This window comes from Diadema antillarum, unplaced genomic scaffold, assembly GCF_040938485.1.
Source record: "Diadema antillarum isolate AM-2024a unplaced genomic scaffold, OU_Dant_1.0 scf00000008, whole genome shotgun sequence".
Lineage (NCBI taxonomy): Eukaryota > Metazoa > Echinodermata > Echinoidea > Diadematoida > Diadematidae > Diadema > Diadema antillarum.
This window is the reverse complement of record NW_027270897.1, coordinates 3045018-3070113: the sequence shown is the minus strand read 5'-3', so window position 1 is coordinate 3070113 and position 25096 is coordinate 3045018. Positions and strand designations below refer to the sequence as shown.

Below are 25096 nucleotides of genomic sequence, written 5' to 3'. Positions count from 1 at the left end.
CTTGTTTAATGGGGGAACATTACATATTTTCTTCCCTCTTTTTATGTCATAATCAGAGCTCGTGAAAAGTGTGTGTGTGTGTGGGGGGGGGGGGGGGGGGGACACGCGACATTTCGTTTCCGTTTTGCATACGAAAACTGATGTCGTGTGTATAATGTGCGTGGAATCCGTACTCACGCTTGGGCGCAAGGTGTGGTAGTCCTGCACGTCAGTTGATGTTAGTACATGCGTGTGGGCGTGTTCGTGGACGTGCGGTAGTAACATAGAAAAGGGAATTAGACGTTCGTTCGAGACTTAACATAAGTCTTTGATTAACCCAACAGAAGCTTTTCATTCATGCATCTGTAATGATGGAGAAAGCTGAGGGCGATTTTTTAGCACCTGATAAAGTCAGTCGTCGTACGTAAAGATCATATATTGTCATAAATAACATCATCACTGAACAATGAAGGGAAATGAAATGACATAATAAGCCGGCAACTCTTCGACACGCTCAAAGATGAAACCGGAAGAGCGCCATCTTTTGATCATTTTCTCGATGATCACCATCGGGAAGTAAGTAGCATTTCGCAATATGACGTGCTCAGGCGGGGCGACATGCAGACACCGTCCTCTACTGCACGCATCGCATGAAAGCCAGCGCCGTGTATAATGTTTAAGCCACCCCCCTGTTACGAGCAATCCCGTAAATGTCGCTGGTATCGCGAAAACTGTGAGTGTTCTCAGTCTCCTGTGAGAATTTCACGGTGTAGAATAAGTGGAGTGATTTTGTACTTTCAAGCGATGGACAGGAGAAAAAACAAATAAACAAGAGACATACATTTACGGACACAGGATGGCGACGTCGTTGTTTGGTCTTCAGACAGCCTTGCTAGGGATATCATGGATCATCCTAAGCCTACTACTTGTTTGCCAAGGCAAAGGTAACGGTTTTGATGCGCAATATGCTACGTTTTCTTTCATCGTATTTTGTCACTCGTCATTTACGGCAGTGGTAAATGTTGTGGTATTATAGTTGTTATAGGCCGCGATGTCTTCAAGAAGAATCTTAAGACTTTTCTGTTTAATGCTAATCTGTGACTGAATTTTGTTGTGAAGTGCTGTGAAAGCAGTTATTGACTGTGTAAGAGCGCTATATAAATGATCCGATTGTATTGTATTGTATTGTATTGTGTATTGTAACTAGAGATAAGATCATTGACAACACTTTGCGTTCATGATCTTTGTATAGGGCTAGTACGAGTTACTTGTTATCTAATCCTGCATAACATTACATTTTTCTATTCGGAGAGTGGTCTGTTCAGGACTATCCCGTTATACTGTACTCCAGGGTTGTTGTCATGTTAAACCAGACTTTAAGAGCCCAGCTGTTTGCGCCCTTAAATTCTATCACTGTGTTTATGTATATTTTTCCTTCTTTAAAGATAGCTGGGACGAGGAAACAGCTGGTATTTCACATTTTCACTGCACTGCAACTGGTTGTTGAATGTCTTTTTTAATGGATTTGCAGGTGCATGTGTTCCCTTCTTAATACACGCAATGTACACATTTCTAATACTGTCTGAACGGTATCATTGTTATTATGACTATATTAAGTCATATTGTATTGCCAGAACGACAATGGTTCATCCGCCTATATACAGCATGTGGCTTTTCCGACCCCTAACCTGCACTAGAGAAGAATTTGCTATATAACTGTATATTTGTACTTTTTTATTTTGTTTTTCCCTTATGTTCCGGTCATTGTTGTACCCGTGCTCCCCTTCTCAATCTTAAACTCGTTTCTAACCGGGACCTACGCTCAACAAGCTCGCTTTTAAGTAGGTTCCTTCATATTTCTTTAGCATTCATTCACAGATTCCAAACTTAACAGATCGACCACTATTTTGTTTTACATATTTGCAATATTCTATGTATGTCATGTATTTCATTTAATTTTGTTATATTTGACGTACTTTTTCATCGAGAAATATGAAAATAAACTGAAATTGAAATTGAAAAATTTTATATCGTCGAAATTAAGTGGATAATTTTCTAAATCTTACCCTCTTCATTAAGAGTCGTTCAGGGATGACCACTGTTAAAATTTTTTAATGATTGAAAAATTGCATTTGAAAATCCAGGCAATATCACAGCTTTCTTTTTTTTTTTTCTTTTTAATTCTACGGGTTGTCATCGGAGTCCAGTCCCCAGTGTATTCCGACTTTTTTTTGTTACTGATTATAACGTCACACCAACAAAATAAGCCTCCATTTGTTGATCTAGATAGCGTTTATGCTGGCGCAGTGATCGCCATGAAGAACTTTTGATTGTATGCTATGAATTGAATTCATTATTACTTTTACAATTTTGAAAATCCCAGCAATGTCGCAACTTTATTTCTTTTTCTTTAATTCTACGGATTGTCATCGGCGTGTAGTCCCCAGTGCTTTCTGATTTTTTGTTATAGGTTATAACGTCACACCAACAAAATAAGCCTCCATTTGTTGACCTAGATACCGTCCATGCTGGCACATTACATCGACAGGAAGAACCTTTGATTGTATGTTATGAATTGAAGTCATGATTATTTTAACGAGGGCAGGAAACTAAGTAAGACATGAAAAATATATCCAAAGGTCAACCTTAGGCTAAGTTAGCGGGTTTTAACCCTTACTGTACCAGCAGGGACTTTGGACATTGTTTACAACGAAACGGGGTTTTCTGCGCCAGGAGCCACCCAAAGCAACACAAATGATTAAAGGTACTGTTCACCATTGGGATCAGTGATTTATAAAATGTTCTAGTTATCTCATTTGATGTATATGTGTAGGTCAGTTGTATCTCAAAACACCCTACTATATAAAAAATTGCAATAGGCCTAAGACCTAAAATATAAGGAGATATCACTATTTTTCTCAATGAACCATAACTGTAGACGGTTTATTCTAGAAACAATGTTATCATAACTATTATTTACATTTTGTATATTTAACAATTACTTAACATTGGTTATACTAGTTACAATTTTTTACATTGGTTGTTCCTATCCCTAATTCACATTTTAGAACTGTTTTGAAGCACTGAAGCTGTTATTTTTTGTTTTACCTGCAAATGCTAAATAATGCCTTTAAAGAAATCCACGAAATATATTCCCTGAGGGACTGTATAAGGCATAGTTATTGCAACAGTAGAGAGTTTATGGTTCGGCATGTGTGTTTGTGTGTGTGTGTGTGTGTGTGTGTGTGTAGACCTGAAATTTTCTATTTGGGGCAAAGAAGGGGAGTAAGAAAGCTAGAACGATATGAGAGAAACTGAGAAAGAGAAAGGAGAGAGTGCGTGAGCGACAGAAAACGAAATGAAAAGTAGAAGAAAAGTGGAGGAAATATTTATAGAGGAATGAGAAAAGAACATCATTCGAAATGAAGACGGCATTTTTTTATGTCAGTTCTTTAAGGAACTGAGTGGAGATCTAACAAAACAGTGTATCAGAAAGGCAGAGTAGGATAGATGAGAAGAGAGAGAGAGAGAGAGGAAAGTGGAAGTACTTAGTGAAGAAGGACTGGAGATTATCCTTTCTTGAGGAGCTCTGAAAAGGGCTATGTTGGAAATGAAATCATGCAGAGAGAGACAGAGAGAAAGAGAGATTTTTTTTTATACATTTTCTCTTCCACCACAGTCTGCGACCTTTTCTACCATTCTTCGTCAAAGCAGAACATTTCAGGTGTACAAACAAAGTGAACTGTTAAAGCTTTAAGACCCAAGAAGAGAGAAAGATTATCCCGGATGATTAATGACTTGTTTGACCTTCTCGTAGTATTAAGTGCTAAACCTTTAAGACTTTCGATTGTGAACTGAAAAGCAATCTGACCAAAGGGATATCTAAGGTGGCAAAGCCTGAAGTTTTTATAAAAATTCACCCTAAACCTCATTGCACCCTTCTACTTACCACTGAATTACTAACTATTCACGTACATACGAATAATACTATCTCCTAAAAAGACCCCGAATTTGTCAGCTTGAAAATGACTGGTTACCCAGAGTAGTAAAACCTGCAAGTTTAAGACTTTAAATTATGTCATGTCGAATCAAGGTATGATGTTCAGAAGACAGACCTTGCATGCATTGTAATTATGTTATTTCAAAATGAATTGATTTATGAATATCTCTTTTTTGTTTTCGAAATTAGAGCTGTCAATACGTATGCGACTTACATATACATATAATTTATATATATATATCTATATATATATATATATATATATATATATATATATATATATATATATATGGTGTGATGATGCTGATGCCGGTTTCATGCGACATCTTCTGTTATCTACATTGTCTCAACTATATATATATATATATGTATATATATATATATATATATATATATATATATATATACACATAATTGTAATAAAAGCTTTGTGTTGGTATGGCTGGTACGAGTTTCTTTACTGACGCGGCTATTTTCAGTCAGCAGACTTTTCCCGCGAATCTTCCTTTGTCGTCGCGCGGGGAAAGCGGGCACCCATTAGTCGTGCTGCTCCCGTCCAATCATGTGTCATGAAGCAGTAATTTATGAATGCGACTGGAAGCGCAGTATGTTAACATGCTACCGTGTGCAGTTGGCTTGACCATTACTTTGTCTCCCCCTTCTTTGTTTTTGCATGGAAAGCATTTGTGATGTAGTTTCGGGAAACTCGCATGATTGTTAAGCTAACATAGTCAGATAGTTAACAGTCGCAACCTTCGATAACGTGTAAGCATATGAGAAAGTTCTCTCACTACGTGTTTTGATTAGAGGATTTATTTCATTGGTGCTGTGAATGAAAAAAAAAACGCAATCTACAGGTTTCTGCATTAATGGTGTCTGATAGCTTGATATGTTGGCATTATGAAGAGATTTTCGTCAAAAATTTTGCCAAATTTATGGATTAATTCGCTCACAATAGTTACCATTGATATCGAAATCTCCTGCTTAACAGTTGTCCAACAAAATAAATAGCAAGTCCGCTTGTTTGATTGGGTCTTTAATAGCCCTTTTCTATTAAAACAGTAACATTTCTGTATTACGTTTCCATCCTTTAATTTGTTTTTTTGACAAAAAATAGGTTACCAAACATGCATTTTTTCAAAGCTTTGTGGTTGAATTGTATTGAATTGAATTAATTGAAATTACACTGGTCTTACACTCGAACAGTGAACACATTATATTTATTTTCATATTTCACTTGAAATCTATATATTGGGCCTATATACTAACCAAAAAACGAGCAAGATACAAAATAATATAAGCGGGTCATGACTAGAAAGTGTATCAGCATTATGTACATAAAAAGACAACTCTCTATAACATGTGAAATATGAATGAAACCCAAAGCAAAGTTTGTGACCGCAGGTTCTAGGAAAAAATATACCAATGTAAATTTGATTTGCAGTGGAGATAGGACACAACATACTCATGACGAAACTCCATGAAAGCTAAAATAGCAAGATACAAAGGGTAGAAGAAATAAAAGTGAAGAGAAAGAAAAAGGAAAAAAAGAAGAAACAGAATAAGAACTGGGTGAAAAATAACATATGTATAAATGCACAAGTATACGAACATATATCTAAAATCAAGTTCATAACGAGTTCAATAAAAGCCAGCTAGATTGCCTGAACGAATAGCCCGTTTTTGTATTTTGAAAATTTTCTCAAGGTGGGATTTTGCACAGTTCCCCAAGGTAAGTATACCGTAATTCAGATAAAAATTGAGCGTGGAATATACATTTTTCAAAACATACTTGGGAAAAAATATTTGAGTTTATTTATTTTAAAAATTCTGGTATTTCTTGAAAGCATCTTAGATAAGTTATCTATGTGTTATTTCCATGATAATTCATGGTTAATATAAAGACCTAAAAAATCTAGACGATTCAACTTGAATTAAACATTCATTATTCATTTTTATATCGCCTAGCAAATGAGTGACGGAATTACTAAACAACATATAAATGGTTTTGTTTACATTGAGAAACAACTTGTTTGCTTAAATTCACATTTGAACTGACTTTGACTCTCTGTTCACTTCATCTAAAAAAAAAGGTGTTGGGTTTCGATGTGAAAATAGGATATTCGATCATCGGCAAAAAGAAGGGAGGACAAACATAACATGAATTTTTGAAATCATTCATATAAAGAATAAACGAGAGCAGGCCCATGAGAGATCCTTGTTTCCTGTTCGTTAGATATCTCCTGAACCAGTCCAAGGCTTTTCCACGTATCCAATAATGCGAGAGTTTACATAACAAAATATCGTGATCGATAGTGTCAAAGGCCTTGGACAGGTTTAGGAATATACCAACTGTCTGTGATGAATCGTCAATAGCATGGGTTACTTCGTCGATAGAAACAAGCAGAGTGTCAGAAGTAGAGTGTTCTTTCTAAGTCCAAATTGAGAATCACAAAAAAGTATTGCCATCATTCAACGACAAAAAATATGTTCGAGAATCTTTGAAATTGTGGTCTAATGAGAAATTGGGCGATAATTACTTACATCTTCTTTATTAACTTTTTTTTTAATAAACTGGAAAAACTTTAGCAATAGAAAGACATTTGACTAGACACTATGGCAGTAACAATTAGGGACAAATTCAGTATAATATATGTTCAGGGAGATAAAATTGCGGATATAACATTTTTCAGTAAGAATAATGCCCTCGTGTCCACGACTCTTTTTTTACTGCTTTTAACTTGTGAACTACGTCCTTCACCTCCCTCGTATTCTTGTACGGGACCAAACGATATCGGTACCAAACGGTGTCGAGTGGGTTAAATTGAACCTTTCTAATACTAGTATGCGTGTGGTTGATGTATGCAAAGTTATGAAACTTGTTTAGTAAACAAAGATTGACATTAAGCCGAAGTAGCAGGGTATTGCCCACCTATTTACGAGTAATGGCTGTCTTAAACATCGATAAGAAATCGGTCTGTATACAAATGTACCGGATCGCCATCACAGTCCTATGTACAATAACTGTTACCTGAGAAGATTGAGGCGCCGTGGCTATTATGTAACTGTTTTCCCTCTTTTTTTCTTTTCTTTTTTTTTGCTGGTATCACAGATTTATTCCACATCTTATACTGATATTCCATTTTACGAATATACTGAGTACACATTATAACACAAACACACACACACACATACGCACACGCTCACGCAAGAACACACTATTTCATCCAAACACACGCTCAAGTACATGATAAAAACAATGTCCTACGCACACAGACACACGTCGAAGAGCAGAACAATTATGTGCGTCTGTGATTATTACGACGCTTTCACACAGTTGGCCCTGACAGACAGAGCAAGCGATTAGGAAAATGTGTATCCTCACATGCTATACTCTACGACCAAGAGTGACAAGAAAAAAGCTTTGGAAGGAAGAAAGAGAGAGAGAAAGAAGGCCTGATGTTTGGATGTATACCCTCCCTGTGAACTAAAAGTTAAAGGGGACCACCAGGCTTGGGAATACTTTGATTTTTATTTCTATTTGATTTGATTTGATTTGATTTGATTTGATTTGATTTATTTGTTTCTGCATTATCACGCTATTGATAGCATAATTACACATAATTTGCTTATTGACTAGTTTCATCTCTGTTGGATTTGCAATGTGTAAAAAAAAAAGTGTATAAGCGATACAAGAAAAATGATATAATTCAGCTGCTTTTGCTTTGTAAACACCTAAAAGTAAGCTATCTATAGCAAGACTATGACTTCTGTGGAGAGCAACAATCAAGAAATGATTGATGCATGTACATTGTATTCAGTGTGCGACTTTCGTTTGTGATGCGTTTTATGATCCGTTTATTAAAGTTCAGCGCTTTTTTGCTTCGAAATTATCGGTCGATACTGTTTGAAGTAATTTTCGCTTCGGAATGGAAGCAATGCAGGGTGGAGAGGTTAGGGGCCGTGTTCACACAACCTACCGTCCCATTTCTGGCGTTTTCGCACTGACGACAGAGGAGTGAAAATAGGAAATACAAATTGGCATAATTCCCTCGTTTGTCCTGTCTCAGTCTTTTATCTGCGCATAATGTATTATGGAGTAAATATGAATTAAGACAGGACTTGTGCCATTTTGGCAGACCATGTTAATTGTTCATTCTGCTCATTGCGGAGCAAATGTGGCGATTTTAGCGACACAGAGAAATTACCATCAGCGCGACGGTTAATACGGAGATGAAGACACTTGTGATGTTGGTTTGTGGGTGGAGTATCTTTCATATAACATACACGAAGCCCTTATCTGGCGGCACCCTTTGAACTACGCATTATTCTCTACTCAGGTTTCCACTGGAAGTGCGACCTTTTTTTATTAACATCAGTTTCTCTGTATCATGTATACATTTTTGCTAGCGTATGTGTTTCATTAGCTAATAGCTTTAATGATTATCAATTCATTTGAAATATATTATTGAATGGTGAAATTGCACAAAACTAGTGTGTAATATCGTAATGTGTTCCCAAATAACAACATTTGAATAACGTTGACCATAGCGTTTTGTAGGTGAACCACAGATGCTATAGTCTTTGGCGTTTAGTTTTGAATTCATTTTTCGTAGCCTATATGAACCATAGTGGATAACTGCCATAATTATTCCCATCCGATATTTACTGATAGGGGGTTATAGTAAAAAAAAAAAAATCAACCCGAGGCACACGCACGGTGTAGAAAAGAAAACTACAGCAGGAAGACGTATTTGACAACTATACACGCCCGCAGATGAAACTCTTGAGACGTTTTGTATGGGGCAAGGTCATTTCTCCAGCTCTCTACACTCATGCACCTTTCCCGGGCCCCCTTTTGCATTCTTTACTCGAATTTCGTTCTATGATGTTAAAATCGTACTAAATGAATAACACAAAATGATAGCTAGGATTCCACTCGCTTATACGGCTGAATCATTTCAATGCGTACATGTAAAGAAAGAGTTTATTCAGATTGTTACAAAATCAAAGAGTTATATGAAGACCTGGCAACCATGAATATAATTATGACAGTCTCACTATCAATAGGTTTGCCCGATCAATTTCATACTTTTGTCATTCAAGTTCCTATTCCGAGCATTCAATTTCACGCATTCCGCGCTCGCAGCACTGAATCAGCAATCAAATTCAAAATCCGGTCATTCGAATTCACTATCTGAGCATTCAAATTCACTGTCGGAGCATTCAAATTCACTATATTCATGTCAAGCTGGCGACGGAATCTCGTCGGTCATTCGACTTCGTGAATAGGCAACCATGTTCCAAACAGCTGCATTCAATTTAGAAGAAGGCCGGAATTTAGTTAGTTTAGGGCCGTGCATGTATGTCTTTTTTTACTTATTATTTAATATATCGGGATTTATGATGAATATTATATATTCATTTTGCAGTAGAGGTCCACCTGTTCATTGACAAATATGAACTCGGGCTTCACGAAAAGGAATATACGCAGGCACATGTCCCTCTGATAAGACATAAAATGGAGGTCCCATGTGTGACAGAGTCACAACTCATGCATGCAAAAGATCCCACTTCGATATCGCAAAGAGCAGAGCGTTTAACCCGGTGAAGTGGCCCCACCTTATATCCAGCTATTGCAGCCATCTTCTTAGATGGAAAATGAAACAAACAAACAAACAAACATTAGGCACTGTACATGCCTACAGAAGAGCATGATTCGGAAGGTTGGTTGACACCTTCGAAAAAAAGCAATTTCGACTAGGCCTACATTGAAGCTGATAACATGAACATTGCATACCTCTTATTTGTTGTTTATTGCTATCTTATTGGTTTACTTTTTGCGGGACTATGTGAGGTCATTGTGTGTCAGTTTGTCTTTAAATTGATGTATTACCATTGTGTGGTTAGTGTTTGGGCGTGTTGTCAGCATGCATCAAGAAATACGATTAGATTGTCGTTGTGTTGTTTGGATGCACTGCTGATTGGACCTTACAGTTTAGAATTTCTTGAGATGAAAATCAAAGAATACATGGACAGAGAACAATGTAGAACCTTGAAACAATAATAATTACACTTTATGCAAGCATTCATTGGTTGTGTATGCCATTCCTCCTTTCTTAAAAAAGGTGCAGTCCATTTTCCTCGTTAAATTGATCGCACGAAGTAGGAACTTGATCGCCTGAAAATGAAATTGAACGCTCCAAACAAGCTCATCGGGACTATCACATGACTGTCGCGTGAATTTGAATGCACGAGTAGGAAATGCAATGCTTGCATTTGGAAATTGAACGCCCAATCGTGAATTTGATTTCACGAAAATGAAATAGATGCCAATAAATGAAATTGATGGCTCGGATTCTGAATTTAAATGCCCGAATATTTCCGCGTGCGTGCGCTGTATGAATTTGACCGCACGCTAAATGAATTTGAATGACAATAGTATGAAATTGACCGGGAAAACCTATATTAGTCATCTTGACCAATTTGATCAGAGTTATTGATATTGCGTAATCGAACCGAATACGTACAGGCAAAGACAGCATTACACAAAAAAGCAACTTACATCACTACACACACACACTCATACACACACACACACTAAGACACACACACACACTAAGACACACACACTAAAATCTATAAAAGAAGAAAAATGTTCCAAAGCCCCTTACAACGAAGAGTATTCAGTGGACTGACGACCTAACGATCAATCACAAAAAATGCTACGAAGATAGCAGAAAACGTGTTCAGTAAGTTGAACGCACGCCTCGCTACAACACTTTCCATTTAACTATAGAAAGGAATGTGATCTGGGCTTTGATGTTATACATCAAATGGGAATAATGTCAACGTTACACTTGCTTATTTCTCCACTTTTAAACAACACTATCAATCTCTGTGCATGAAATCAGAAAGTGAGCAGCGTATATCGCACTGTCATCAGGCTCGTGATTGGCAACCTTGGGACTTATGTCACGCTCGAGTGTCAATTACAGCCGCATCTCTCTGGCTCTTAATTCCAGCTTAATACTTAATGCACAATGCACTCTGCAGTGGCGGCCAGTAATGGACCAATTTATGGATGAGGTGTCTGTTTAAAGTGGGATTTGTATTTAATCGCTGTCTTTGCCATATACACAGCGAGTGGATGACGCATGGAACGAATGTAGACTCAAATGAAAATTCTGTCATGGAGTCGGCTTGGCCTGTCATCCTTTCAATGAAACAACATAACTACCACAATATTTAACCTTTATTGTTTTTGTAACTCAGCGGCTAAGCGGATCTTTTTGATCTTTTTCATTGGAAACTAATGATCGAACTCTACCACATTAAATGGTGTATTGATTATCGGGGTTTAACTGACTACGACGTGGTTTCAAAGCAAAGCCGTTTAGCAGAAAAGCATGAAATTTGGGAATGATATTAAGGATATAGAAGATATAAAAGAGCTAAAATTAACCATTATGAGTTTGGTCTCAAACAACATCTAAAATACAGAGAATTTTGCTGACGTCTTTTTCCTGACATTACAGGTGGAGAAAAGAGGATCAAAAAGGCTTGAACCGTCAGGCTCATCAGCTGAATGCCATTCTGTAGCATAGCGAGTTTATACATGATATAGTAAAATAGTTTCAGCTATTGGTGGAAAAGTATGGTCCTGAAAATACAGGGACACTCTATAATTACAAAACTGTAATGTTGATGAACCTACTGCTGAAAAGATCATGGCTCCACTAATTCTACAATGATGTTTGCTCGTGATGACTTCAAGGGCGGTCATGACCGCATCCATGCATGGCATAAATCGTCTCTTACTTACCCAAGACAATATTAAAAACATTGTCGTCATGATTGAATAGTTCTGCCCTGGACGATATAGAGTAAATACAATGTGGTTTCAGTGATTTCCTTTTTTCCATCTCATCTTGACGTAGTCAGCAGAAAGCGATGTTTGATGTATTTCCTTGCGTCCATTGTTTCCCATGCAGCGTTCAGCGTTCAGTGTTCATGCGTTTTACATGTTCAGGTTATAATAATGATACGGTCTTTTTCTATATCCAGGGTAGCTTCTTACCTGTTACCAATGTTCTACCACGAGAGTCCTGCCATTATCATAACCTAGCATTACCAGGTACCCATTTATAGGCCTGGGTCGAGAGGGACATTGTGGGTAAAATACATTTTATTCAAAGACTTAGGCACTTCACGGGATTCGAACTCGTGATCTCCGATTGAAAGTCAGGAACCTTATCCACTCTGCCACAGTATACACACTGCATGATGTTCAGAACAGTTGGCTTTTGTATGTCCAACAGGTGAGATTGGATTCGAAGCCTACAGAGTGCCTATATCGTTGGATAAGATAATGACTCATCAAGTCCCTCTTGACCTATAAATAGGCGTAATATGCCTTGAAAACTTGAGTATCTTGGAACTTGAAAAAGATGGACCCTAAGGAATAAACAAACAAACAAACGAACAAACGATGGTTTGTGTAAATGAGGCCTTGTAATAATGCTAATCTATGCCATTGTAATCATTTTTTAATTTCTCGTGAACGTTTGTTTTTTCTACTTTTAATTCGTTACCTTTCTTATCCTCTGTCCATGCAATGCTTTGACTCTTTCAAAACTAGTTCATGTTTTGATTTTCCTTGCGTCATTAATTACGACATGCAGGCTCTGCAAATATGAATCCCAGCAAACGTCTCTACGAGAACCTCAGGTCCGCCTACGGCTCAGTCGCTGTCAGACCCATCGTTAACATGTCTCAACAAATCAACGTCTACCACCGCCTTCTCATCTCGCAGATAATTGACTTTGTAAGTATATATATATATATATATATATATATATATTTTTTTTTTTTTTTTTTTAATGACGGGGGGGGGGAGCTGATTGCACCTCTTAATACATGGGACAGTCACAGTCGTGGTCCGTTATTTCTCAGTAGGTAGTAGGTTAATCGGGATAGACAAGGATTAATTGAATATTCAATATTAAACAGCAATACAACGACCAGTCAAATCTATGACTCAAACCTCAATAGTAAGGGGAAGTCATAAATTCCTTCTCTTGCAATAAAACAGAAAGGATGAGCAAGCACTGATTATGAAGAACGGCCCCTTGAAACAGGTAGTATCTAAGATTCCATGAAACCTTAGTGGCTGTCAATGGGGCTCTGCAACAAAGAATCATGCCTTGCATATGTGGCAATGCATCACAAAACCACCAAAAAGTCGCCATTCTTAAGTTTAGGGCAGATTCTAAAAGAGCAGACTCCAAGCTTTAAAATGACGTATACTTCAAAACAGGGGGATTTTCCAAACCCATCTAAGTTAATGGAGTGTGTATTGAGAAAAGAGATCCGAACGTAGGTTCAGTTGAGTGGGTAATTAGTTCACCCCGCTGTACTCCCTGTAATGAATTGAACAAAGAACAGGACATAAAGCTCCATAGCAACCATTATGATGGGATTAACAAGCTAAACTGAAAGATTACACATCAGTAAGTGCATAATAGTCATGCCCAATATTAACTGACAAAGCAATAGCATCACCCTTTCAAAAGTTGAAGGAGTTGAAAGTAAAAAGTGGTAGAAGGGTTTGTTGTCGATACTAGGAAACTAAGCAATAACATCATCCTTTCAAGAGTTATTAGAGTTTGAAGCACAAAGTGTTAGAAGGGTTTGTTGTGCTTCGAACGCGTTAATCTGAGAAAGTCTATCTCAGACCGAAACAAAGTGTTGTAGCATAAGAATGCAAAAAGATAACTCATTTCGTTTTATGATCTCAAACTTAAGAAATAAATATAAGAAGAGCTGCTCTTTCAGAAAATATCAAAAACAAATGATTTACTAGGTTGTCCGTTTTCACCTGTTTTGAGTCGTCGGGGGAAAATCAAGTCGTGCGACTTTTTGTTAGTTTTATAATGCACAGTCAAATATGGGGACACATTACACATAATATTTTTATGGTCTTATATGGGATGTCATTGTCTTGCAATATTATAAAAACACAATGTCAAACCATTGTTGATCTTTAGAGTAAGATATAAAGGTAAAACTTCTCGCCTCATTGAATAACAATCTCACTGCTTTGCTCGAAGCTACACAATTTGAGGAGATTCAATGTTGTGATGATATTGCTATACAGATAACGATCACAGATAATTCTTTCCATAACATATTTGAAAACAGCCGAAGATTCTTGTGACCACATAGAATTATGTTGTTCATACTGTCCGGCAACGGGCTATCAACAGTGTTATCAGGTCATCATTTATATTTTTTCACTGGTATGTATCTTGAAAGAAAAAGGATGGAATAATGATGAGAACAAATTTCTCCTGGGTATTTAATATTACTTCTCTCTATGTATCTATCAAAGTATATGGTGTTATATAAATTGATCAAAGTAAAGTGATGTAATTTTTTTCTTACATGTCTCTTTCTTGCTGCATGATGTCTCCTGATTTGCGTAGGACGAGCCTCTCCAAAGACTGACCCTTAGTGCCTGGCAGAGACTGGTAAGAACAAAATGACGGACTATGACATCATAAAGAGCTAATATGATGTGAACTAAAAAAAAAGACATTCATTTACAAAATGCACAGAGATTATTAGGTTTTACACACTAGCAGCAACAACAAGAACCAAACCCCAACACGACATACGGGCAATCCTTGTCTTCCATCCTGCATGATACGCATGATATTATGAATCGTAAGCACTGTCTGCTTCAAGAAAAAAAAATAATGAATGATTATCTCAAACAGCATAACTTACGTGCATGTATTACGGAGTAGAAAGTAAGTAGGAACACGGACATTAGAGCTGTGCCTGTCATCTTTCACATCACTCATCTATATAGGTCTGTGCACTCACAAACGCAGGCACGTATGTAATGCGATATTGAAGCTCGTTTTATGCAATGAGTCCGACAACGTACTCAACTTTCATGAGCTCCTTCATCTACGAAAAACGCCGTGTTTTTGTGTTTGTTTGTTTGTTGTTGTTTTTTTTGCTTTGGCGGTTTCCATTCAATTTGTCGTGTGAGCGGTATAGGTCGTGCATTCATAAACAGACACGCACACACACGCACACACACACACACACCAACACACACACCCACACACCCTATATATAGACATATACAAACTTTGTATGTATATGCCTTTGGGGGATTGTTAATGTCATTACCGAGGAGGGGGGAATCTTACGACTGTTGTAGCAAAAATGTTTCGATGGTCGATGCAGGGCAGAAGTTGTAAAAGTTGATGTTGAGATGATTCTATGCCAGTAAAGAATAGTTTCATTATAGCATCAAAGAAATCTAAAAAAAAAAATCCCCACAAAGGCAAACCCAAACTGATGGTGTTTTATCTAAACACAAAATCTGATCAGCGCACCACACTCAACACATTTTATGACAGTCAGCACCATCAGCTAGACTACAGTTTCATTGTTGCGGGTACCGTCCATCTTGCTTTGTGAATAATCAAGGCTTAATGTCACCTTCTCCAAACCGCTGGACACTATCAATAACGACATCTTTGTCTTTTGTTTCACAGAATCTTTGTCACACTTGCTCTTGTGATACTACAAAACCACAAATAAACATACTTGCAGTTTGTCCTTCAATTCAGGAACATCTTAAATTTTAGTAGCATTTGCTGAGATAGTGTGGAAATACGCTGGTACATGCGCAACACACCCGTTTGACCATTGCTCACCAAAAGAATGGGACAAGACCAGATAATAAATTTTGATAATCTATTGTATGTAAAACTGTATGTCTGTGTGACGGCCTCTACGAGGGCCAAACATCGATATGGAATTCAACCTGTCTTGGTCTGATAGAGAAATGGTCCGTACAGTACCTTGATAATAATTATTTAGTTTCAGTGGGAGGCTTTTATCATTATCAGACATGACTCCAGCCTCGCTCCCGTATGTCGCTTATCATGGCGTTCCAACTTTCATTTTCCATAACATTGCCAGTTGAAGGTCATTTCTACCAACTGCACGGCATTATTCATGACATGAGTTTACTCCATTCCTGTGTGCCCAATGATTTGCTCTCATGATAACGTTTATGCGTGCAGCGATTACTAAAAGGTGCATGCGATGACATGTGAAAAATATATTTATGTATTATTATGATATATTTCTATATTTTGAATTATTTTGCACCAATGGGGGGGGGGGGGATGTACATGCACATTATATTTAGATTTTCTAGACTGATATCTAACATCGCTGGCAATATTCCTGATATTCTTCTATTAACGACTCTGCACGAGATAGTGCTATCGGAGGGAAGGAACTGTTTAAAAAATATGCACGTTAAAAAAAGACACTTCTTCATGACTTCACAGTTCATTTTCTGATTTTCGTGCTTATATTATAGATCAGCTGTTGTCAATTGTCACTTGTGAACTGTCACTGGTGACATAAGTGATTTAGTTCGAAACGTGCCACAATGCCTTCACAACAAATATTAGATTATCGAGATTATTGCAGACAACAACAGTGTGGTGTACGACCGTCGCGGCTTAATAGATGCGAATGCCACTTTCAAGTACAATTAAAGTGCTGGCACCTGTTAGGGTTAATGTCGTCTTCTCCTGCCTGACGTCACTCATTACACGAAACATGTTCACAATACACATGTCTTTTATAATCCAACACACCCTGAGGCATACCTTAGCAAAGTCGTGACACTATTTGGACTATTCTATCAAAATTTTGTTTCAGCTGTGTGACGAGCTGACTACTAATGCTTGGTTCAATGATAGATAAATGAGGGCAGAACGTGCTGAAATGTTACAGTATTTAACATAAGTATGATCAGTTTCTTATTTCATTTTGTTTTGAGACTCTGAGGCTGTCATCACTATCAAGCAGATGCTTAAAGACGGCAGGCTCCTGCATTCTTTTCTTCCTCTTTACCTGGAAACAAGTGTATCCTCAATTCCTTTGATCTCATCGTCGTTGTATTTAAACTTTAAAGATTGTGATTATGATTCTATGAATCCCCTATCGTCTTTTCCTATTCTGTTTTCAGATACACGTGTTGTCATTTTCATATATGATTTCCTTGAAAAAATGCAGAAATAAAATCGAACTGAACGGAACCGAATCAAGATCTAACAAATTCCCAAGAATGTCAACGCAAGTTCATATCTACAGTAGATAACGATTTAAAGAGCTCATTGCAGTCCGGTTTTTAATATGATGTATTACCTAACCCAAGATCAGCAATATTACAATAGCGATACACTGTTATATCTTTTAAAGAACAACACTGATAAGTATGGGTGCCTCAGGGAAACTACGTAAAGGTCAAATTGCAGGCCTGGTCTACCAAAATGCATCTGGAGAAACAATCTCATTGCTATCACAAGCCTGCGCTCATTTGGGACTTATTTAATTCCGGTGGCATAGTCTCTCTGCTAATTATGATAATTATGACGGCCTGGGATTAATGAGCGTGTACTTCTGCCACAGTGTTTCCTTTTTTTTTCCCATGTACTATAGTAACCGAATGCTGTAAGTTTATATATATATATATATATATATATATATATATATCATATACATTTACATACAATATCTATGTAGCTTATATGTATCTTATGAAGAGTTTTATCGCAAAAATAGCTGACTCCATTTTTTTTAAGTTGAGATATTTGTGATTAACGCTGCTAAAAACAAAGAAAATGATAAGAAAATACATGATATTTCTAATCATAACATCTAGCATTTTCCATGTTATGTCACAAGTGAGGTATTACTAGAAAGGTGTAATTCTGCTCTATCTGATGATGGACTTACTTTAAATGCTTAAAAATGGCGCTTAGCTCATTTCGCAATAAAACTTTTCATGTTATTACCCTCATCATTGCAGTTATCGTTATGATTATCACAATCATCTGTTTATAATCATTCTTACCTGGTTTTATCGCCTAATACAAAAAGATAAAAGCAGAAAAAACAGAAGTCTTTCAATTATTGAGATGAATAATACGTCTTAATCTTTGTTGTAAAATATAAAAAGGACCCCATTGAAAAATATTATGCCCAAGGCAAATGTCGTATCTCAAACTTATGTTATCGTTTAAACTTATGTTATTAATACTCTGTATATTGCTACATTGATCTTGATAATGATCTAATACTCATGCTAGGGTATAGAAATGTGGTGGAAATCACGAGAATCTGGTCAAACATATGAATCAGTACTTTGGTGGTATTGGATAATTAATACGTCCTCTCATTGTTATGTTGTTGTCTTTTCCATGATCACAATTCATATCCTGTATAGGCTATTATGTATTGCGAATATATATGATCGCTTAATATTCGTATATTTTGGAGTATTTCTAAAGCCTGTTGAAATATCCCCTAACACTGCTGAATGCCATGGTAAAATAACTACGTGGGCAATGATGTCAACCGATGTTTGAACACTACACGAGATGGCCGCAGTGACGAGAGCCCATTGGACCCAGCCGTATCAAGAGAACTGTAAACATTTACTTTGTGCCAAGACCCACTCACATTTTAATGCATTGTGCTAGACATTGATAACTCATGGATATTCCTAAACGACACGCACACTTGGGCGGAAAAATCCTAATGAATGATAATCAGTTTCTTTGATGTAGGAATAGGTTTTTGTATAATCATTTTAGTAATGGATTAGGTGCTGTACACTAATGTGCTTTATCGGACTTTTACTGAATGAAATGTAAAGATTGTACTCGGTTAGAATTTTTTAATCATACACTCAGCAAAACAGAAGAAAAGGTAAACACATTTTCAAGTTTGTATTTCTTATACAAGCCTTTAATAAAACTCAATGGATTATATATCAAATTACAGGAACCACAATTGTCTTCAAGCAAGGTATAACTAAACATAAAAGCGAAATGAAATTCAGTCATATCGCACAGAAATAAAACAGATCGTGAAATAAGTTTGAGTGGTCCAGTGCAATTGAAAAAAAGAAGAAGAAAGCACTATTAATTAAGCAGTTAACATTTTTCTCCATAGAGTCGGTATCTTTCTTCTTCACAGATTTTCCTTTTTTATAGTCCATATACCTTGTTGGGATACTTTAACTGTCAAACAGTGAAACTCATGAAAATAATCGCCTTCTCTTTCCCTTTCCTTTTTAGCAAAGGGTGTGTGTGAAGGCTCAATCGTAATGTTTAATCGATCGTCTCTCATTCAAAGATAAAATCTCTGAGTAACCCTGATCATTTGTTTCCAGTTAGCAATTAACACCGTGGCAGACTGTCCATACATAGCAAATTTTGCTTTTGCACCTTGAAAGAGAAAAACGAATGTGTTCGATCATGCATAAAATCCAGTGATATGTTACCTTAATAGGCTAAAGGTGTGTGGAATTGGCTTTAATATATTGTATATTTCTCCCTCGTATCTTCTTAAAGGATTGGAAGGACGACTTTCTGACATGGAATCCTGCCAATTATTCGGGAGTCACCACTGTTGAGTTTGAACCAGACAAAATATGGAAACCAGATATACATCTCTATGAAAAGTAAGTTAAAATACAATTAATTAATCAATATCCTGGGCGTTACCCATCGGTTTAGACATATTACCAACATACCGAGATATGTGTTTGTGTGATTGTGTGTCTGAATCTATTTGACGTGGATGACAAACATCCGGTTTTAAAGTCTTGTAAGATTTTCTAAGACGCTGAAGAATATTGAAAAATGTCAAATGTAAACAGCTGATGAGAATATATTTAAGAGACTTCGAAAAAGTTACATTTTAATTTTTCAACTCCAGTCATAATTCCAGGCTTCCAGCATTCAAGAACGAGTCTCTCTACTTCTTTATCAGCATGCAAGCCTGATGCCTAGGGATACAATGAATGAAATGAAACATTCATGATATTGTTATATCTATAGTTTCAAGAAAAGTGTATCAACATGAAATTGAGGGAAGAGCTAACGTGTTATCTATTTTCCTTTGCATTTAAATCGAATCGGGTCACCGGCTTTTGTTTGAACATCAATGTAGATTTGTTTCCCTTACAGATATTGATATTCATTCAAATCACACGAGTCTGACAGCATGCGATACACTCAAAACAATTGATATATCAGCAACTTTTTAATCTCAAACTGTGCTGCTTCTATCCTTGCTACACCAATCAGAGGATTAATTTGGATCCTACTCTATGATTACCCCTGTTGAATAGACAGTACACTTTATGCTTCATTCACTCCATGTGATAGTGACCACACAACCCAACCAAAATATCTACTACAACAATGTATTAAAATGAGTTTTACGTTTGGTTGTCTCCTAGCGTTGACAAAGACTTTATGAGAATCTCCAAGACCCTGATTCTTGCTGATTACGAAGGAAATGTCACGTGGTACGCGCCCATCATTGCCACCACCTCGTGTCGAGTGAACGTGATGTATTTCCCCTTCGACGTACAGATGTGCGAACTGTCCTTCAGCTCCTGGGTCTACACCCGAAAAGAGCTCGATCTCCATCTCTTGCAACACGCGGATGCAAACCAGGTTAGTAGTTTGAACGTCTGGATAATGACTCAAGTTTCAACTGGAACATTTTCTTTGGCAGTAGGCCAGAAAAAAAAAAGAAGATTGTAATTGAAAGTTTAATGTTGTGTCACAAAAGGTGACAACAGTGATGGAAAAACAGCAATAGCAGTTCTACAAACAGATGTTCACCTGTTCCATTAAGAAGAAGAAGAAGAAGAAGAAGAAGAAGAAGAAAAAAAAAAAAAAAAAAAAAACCTTTACAGGTAATTCATTTTGGCCACAGTATTCATAGCATCAGCATGTAGACCAAAGTAAGCACAGACTTTCCAAGCCATGGGCACGACGGGCGCACAATGTGTCTCCATTTTGCCTTCGACATCTTGATATTACCAGCAGCTTCCTTGTGACCTTTACATGAAGTATGTCATGCGTGTAAAATAAACGTGTACATGTGCCAACTATAAAATGACCATTGCAATGTCCTTGTGAAGAATGAAAGAGGTTGTAGGCCCTACATCGCGTACATAATGATTTCAAATTTAATGACTATAATTCTAGTTTTGCAATCCATGACATATCAGTCTAAACGAACTATAAACACATCGAAACTCTTTTGTGTCGACGGCCCACGCCTTCGGTCCATTTTCGGTCCACATTACGGAATACGTGGGAAGGCCTTGGAGTGGTTCAGGAGTTATTTAGGAAATAGAAGACAATTTGTTACAATTAAAGACAATCTTTCAGTAATAAGAGAAGTGAATTTTGGCGTTCCACAAGGAAGTTTATTAGGGCCACTATCATTTATTGTTTATATCAATGATTTTTGCCAGGCATCCGATGTACTATCCTTTATCCATTTTGCTGACGATACCAGTGTATTTTTTGCCCACAATGATGTTAATTTTCTTGCTCAAAAAGTCAATACTGAATTACAAAAAGTGAATAATTGGGTCAGAGCCAATAAATTATCATTGAATACCCAAAAAACGAAATATATGATTTTTAGTAATACTGTTGACATTTTGAGTACAGCTATAGTTTTGAATGATTTTCATTTAGAACAAGTTTCACATTTTAAATTCCTTGGAATTATTGTTGACGACAAACTTTCCTGGAAGTTACATATTGATTATATATCCAACATAATCTCACGTAATATAGGTGTTATAAATAGAATGAAATTGTATATCCAACAAAAAACATTACGTATGTTATATTCGTCACTGATATTGCCATATCTTAATTATGGTGTTTTAGTTTGGGGCAACACTCACCAGAACCTACTGGATAGAGTGTTCCTTCTACAAAAGAAAGCTCTCCGTGTCATCAGTTATCCTTTCATACCCTCCCACTCAAATATGTTATTTGCCGCAAATAAGCTGCTAAATATTAAAGATTTGTATTTATTTAATTTGGGGCAATTTATGTATACGTACAGTAACAACTCACTCCCCTCCATTTTCGATTCTATGTTTCAAAGAAATCAATCATTCCACGACTATCCCACTCGACGTTCCAATGAATTTCACTTACCTCTCTTACGAACGATTCTTGCTAAGAACACACTTATTTATACTGGCCCAACATATTGGAATTTTCTGAATAATGACATAAGAAATTCACCTTCTATATTTTCATTTAAAAGGAGATTAAAGTTGTTTCTATTGCAATGTTATGTTCCTACAGAAGTGAATCAGCCTGTTGGTTCATCTTATTTTTTTCCGAAGAATTTTGATTACCAATAATATACTCTCACATATTTTCTCGTCCCTGTTGCCCTGAGACTCATACTGAGTAGATTCAATTCTACTTGTAGTACCTCCGCATCTATTTCTCTCTGTTTTTCCATATTTATGTATCCCTTCCTCGCATCCCAATATTTTTTCGACATAGTTCTGTCGAGGATCGCTGGATCTGCTTTTCCTTTCTGTCCGCTGTATTGTCTTCCTTTTATGTCAACCTTGTCTCGTTCTGTCTTGTATTGAAGTCCCCTTTCACAAGTTTTGTCGTCTCAGTCTCGTTTAATGTTCATTCGCCTGTGTATGTGTGTCTGTCCGTTACTCTGTCTTCTTATTGGGCTTCCAGACCTTTTTTTTTTAATCTGACTTTATTCCCGATCTTTTTTCCCCTTTTTGCATCAGTTCATTTTCTATTGACATTCTGTACCTGAGGGGCCCACATTCTACAAGCGTTGCCTTTTTAGTGGGTCCCTCCATTTTTCGATATTTTGTGTAATGTTATATCGTCTATATCACTTCAGTCAATTTTCATTACAACATTATTTGTTACCCCAAGGTTCCACAATTATGTTCTCTTTTCAATTTACTTTGTTCTGAATATGTAACCTTATTCTCTGTTACCAATGAAAGTGAAATGTTTATGTTCTTTTCGAAAAATGAAATAAAGTTTGAATTGAATTGAATTGAATTGAATTTCACGGAACTTGGAAATACGAGTAGCCCGTCGATTTCAATATAGAAACAGTGAAGACTGTCATGACTTTAACGCCTCGATATTCCAAGTCGTTAGTGATTATCTTCAACTGATGTCTATATTTTCCCCTTAGAATGTCTTCATCGGGAATGGTGTTTGGAATCTGTCGAGTGTCCGTCGAGAGGAGCGCTCCGTTACGTACGACTGCTGCCCAGCCGAGTATACGACAGTCCGCTATACACTTGTTCTGACGCGCACGTACGCCTTCTATCTGCTCAACATGATCATACCCAGCATTCTTCTCTGTTTCACCAACACCCTCGTCTATCTGATTCCACCCGAGTCAGGAGAGAAAGTGCAGTTTGCCGTGAGCAATTTGCTGGCCTCCATTCTATTTCAACAACTCATAGCTGGCCTGATGCCGCCACTGGGCGAAGAGCTTCCTCTTCTTGGTGAGTTGGGGGAATTCACATACTGTGCACATACTTGTTAACACTTGGCATTATACAGTACCTCATCAAAATCAAAGTTTCAAAGGTGTAGAATCAAAGTTTAAAATAAGCCGGAATGGTGTTTCAAAAGGAATTTCAGTCGATATGAAAAGTTAGATCAAAATCAAGGTAATATGCCGTTTATCTTCACTGACATTCAAACTTTCAAATAATGAAAATTTTTGGAGATTTTCACATGCAGCCAATTATTATGAAGTAAAGTATGGGACAGTTGAAGTGGGTTTTGAAACATTAAGAGAGACTAAACAGGGAAATCAGTGGCATGCCATAATTTGTAATTCACCGTATTCACCACTCTTTTTTTAAAAACTTTCATTCATCTCTATGTATCCCAATAGGACTACTCTTCTGAACAAACAATGTCAAAAAGCACTATCCTATTCTCATAATTGGCTTGCTATGCTGGAAAGTAAAGGACAATGAAGGTTGATACATCTTGTGATGGAGTCGTTGTCTGTATTAAAGCTGAACTAAGTTAGTTCACATTTTGTCTTCCCACAGGAATATTCTTTCTCTTCATGGTCATGTGCAGCTGTCTGGCCATTGCCTGCAGTATTCTCAGTTTGCGCTTCTACAACGTGAGTGGATTCAAACCCGTCCCCGCCAGCCTCCGGAAATTCATCCTCCTCACCCATGCACGCGCACACCGGAAACTCCTCCATCGCGTTTCCACGGTGCGTTCTTCGCGCCACGCCCAAAGCAGCCACCAGGATAATTGCGCCAATGCCTCGTCCTCCAGGCAAGTCGAGTTAGAACTGAAATCGAACGGGTCAGAGGTCACAGCGATGGGCATGAAGGTGGATGACCGGAACAACGTGGTGGATGGTAACGACTCGAGCTCGCTCGACCGTCGGCAATCGTTGGAGTTTTCTCGTGACGTGATAATTGAAGAGTGGCGTCTACTCGCTCGCGTCATCGACAAGCTTCTGTTTGTGACAGTTCTCGTGGTAACATGCACAGTTTTGATAGCACTCATTGTGAAATTCGCATCAGGAAGAGCCGTGTAAATAAGCAAAACAAGTTATCAGCTGCATAGATAAACTGTATCGCGGGCCGACCTGATAAAGGAAAAAAAAACCTTTTCATTTAAAGGACAAGTCCACCTTCACAGACACGTGTATTGAGTGAATGCAACAATTTTAGTATATAGAACACATCAGTGAGAGATTGAGGAAAATAGGACTATAAGTTCAAAAGTTATGAATTTTTGAAATTTCTGGGCAGTCACTGCTGGATGAGAAGCTCTACCACAGTGTATGATGGCACATGTGTAGAACAATATGACAAAACATAGAGAAAATTCAACATATTTTCATTTTTCTCGTATGATAAAAGAACGCTCGACTTACCTCTTTGAGGAGGCAGGGGGAATAATATTACCCTTAACATACATCAGTGACAAGTCGAGGAAATGCGCACTTTTTTCAAAAAAAAAAAAAAAACTTTTGTGAAAATTCTCTTTATATTTTCCTTATATCGTTCTAGGCATGTGACATCACAATATAGTAGTCTTCTCATCCAGGAGTGACTGCACAGATACTTTAAAATTTCATAAATTTTGAACGGATTGTCCCATTTTCCACAAACTTTCACTGATGTGTTTTACTGATATT

At 37.2% G+C, this 25096-nt stretch overlaps 1 protein-coding gene across 1 annotated transcript; it reads left to right on the top strand.

The window, feature by feature from the left end:
• Nucleotides 1-821: 821 nt before the first annotated feature.
• On the top strand, nt 822-24490 carry LOC139718569 (neuronal acetylcholine receptor subunit alpha-10-like). The gene is made up of 7 exons (XM_071630039.1): nt 822-923; nt 12664-12806; nt 14467-14511; nt 19444-19553; nt 20337-20556; nt 23105-23423; nt 23985-24490. The coding sequence occupies exons 1-7, from the start codon at nt 836-838 to the stop codon at nt 24488-24490; spliced, it is 1431 nt and encodes a 476-aa protein (XP_071486140.1). The 5' UTR covers nt 822-835.
• Nucleotides 24491-25096: the final 606 nt, after the last annotated feature.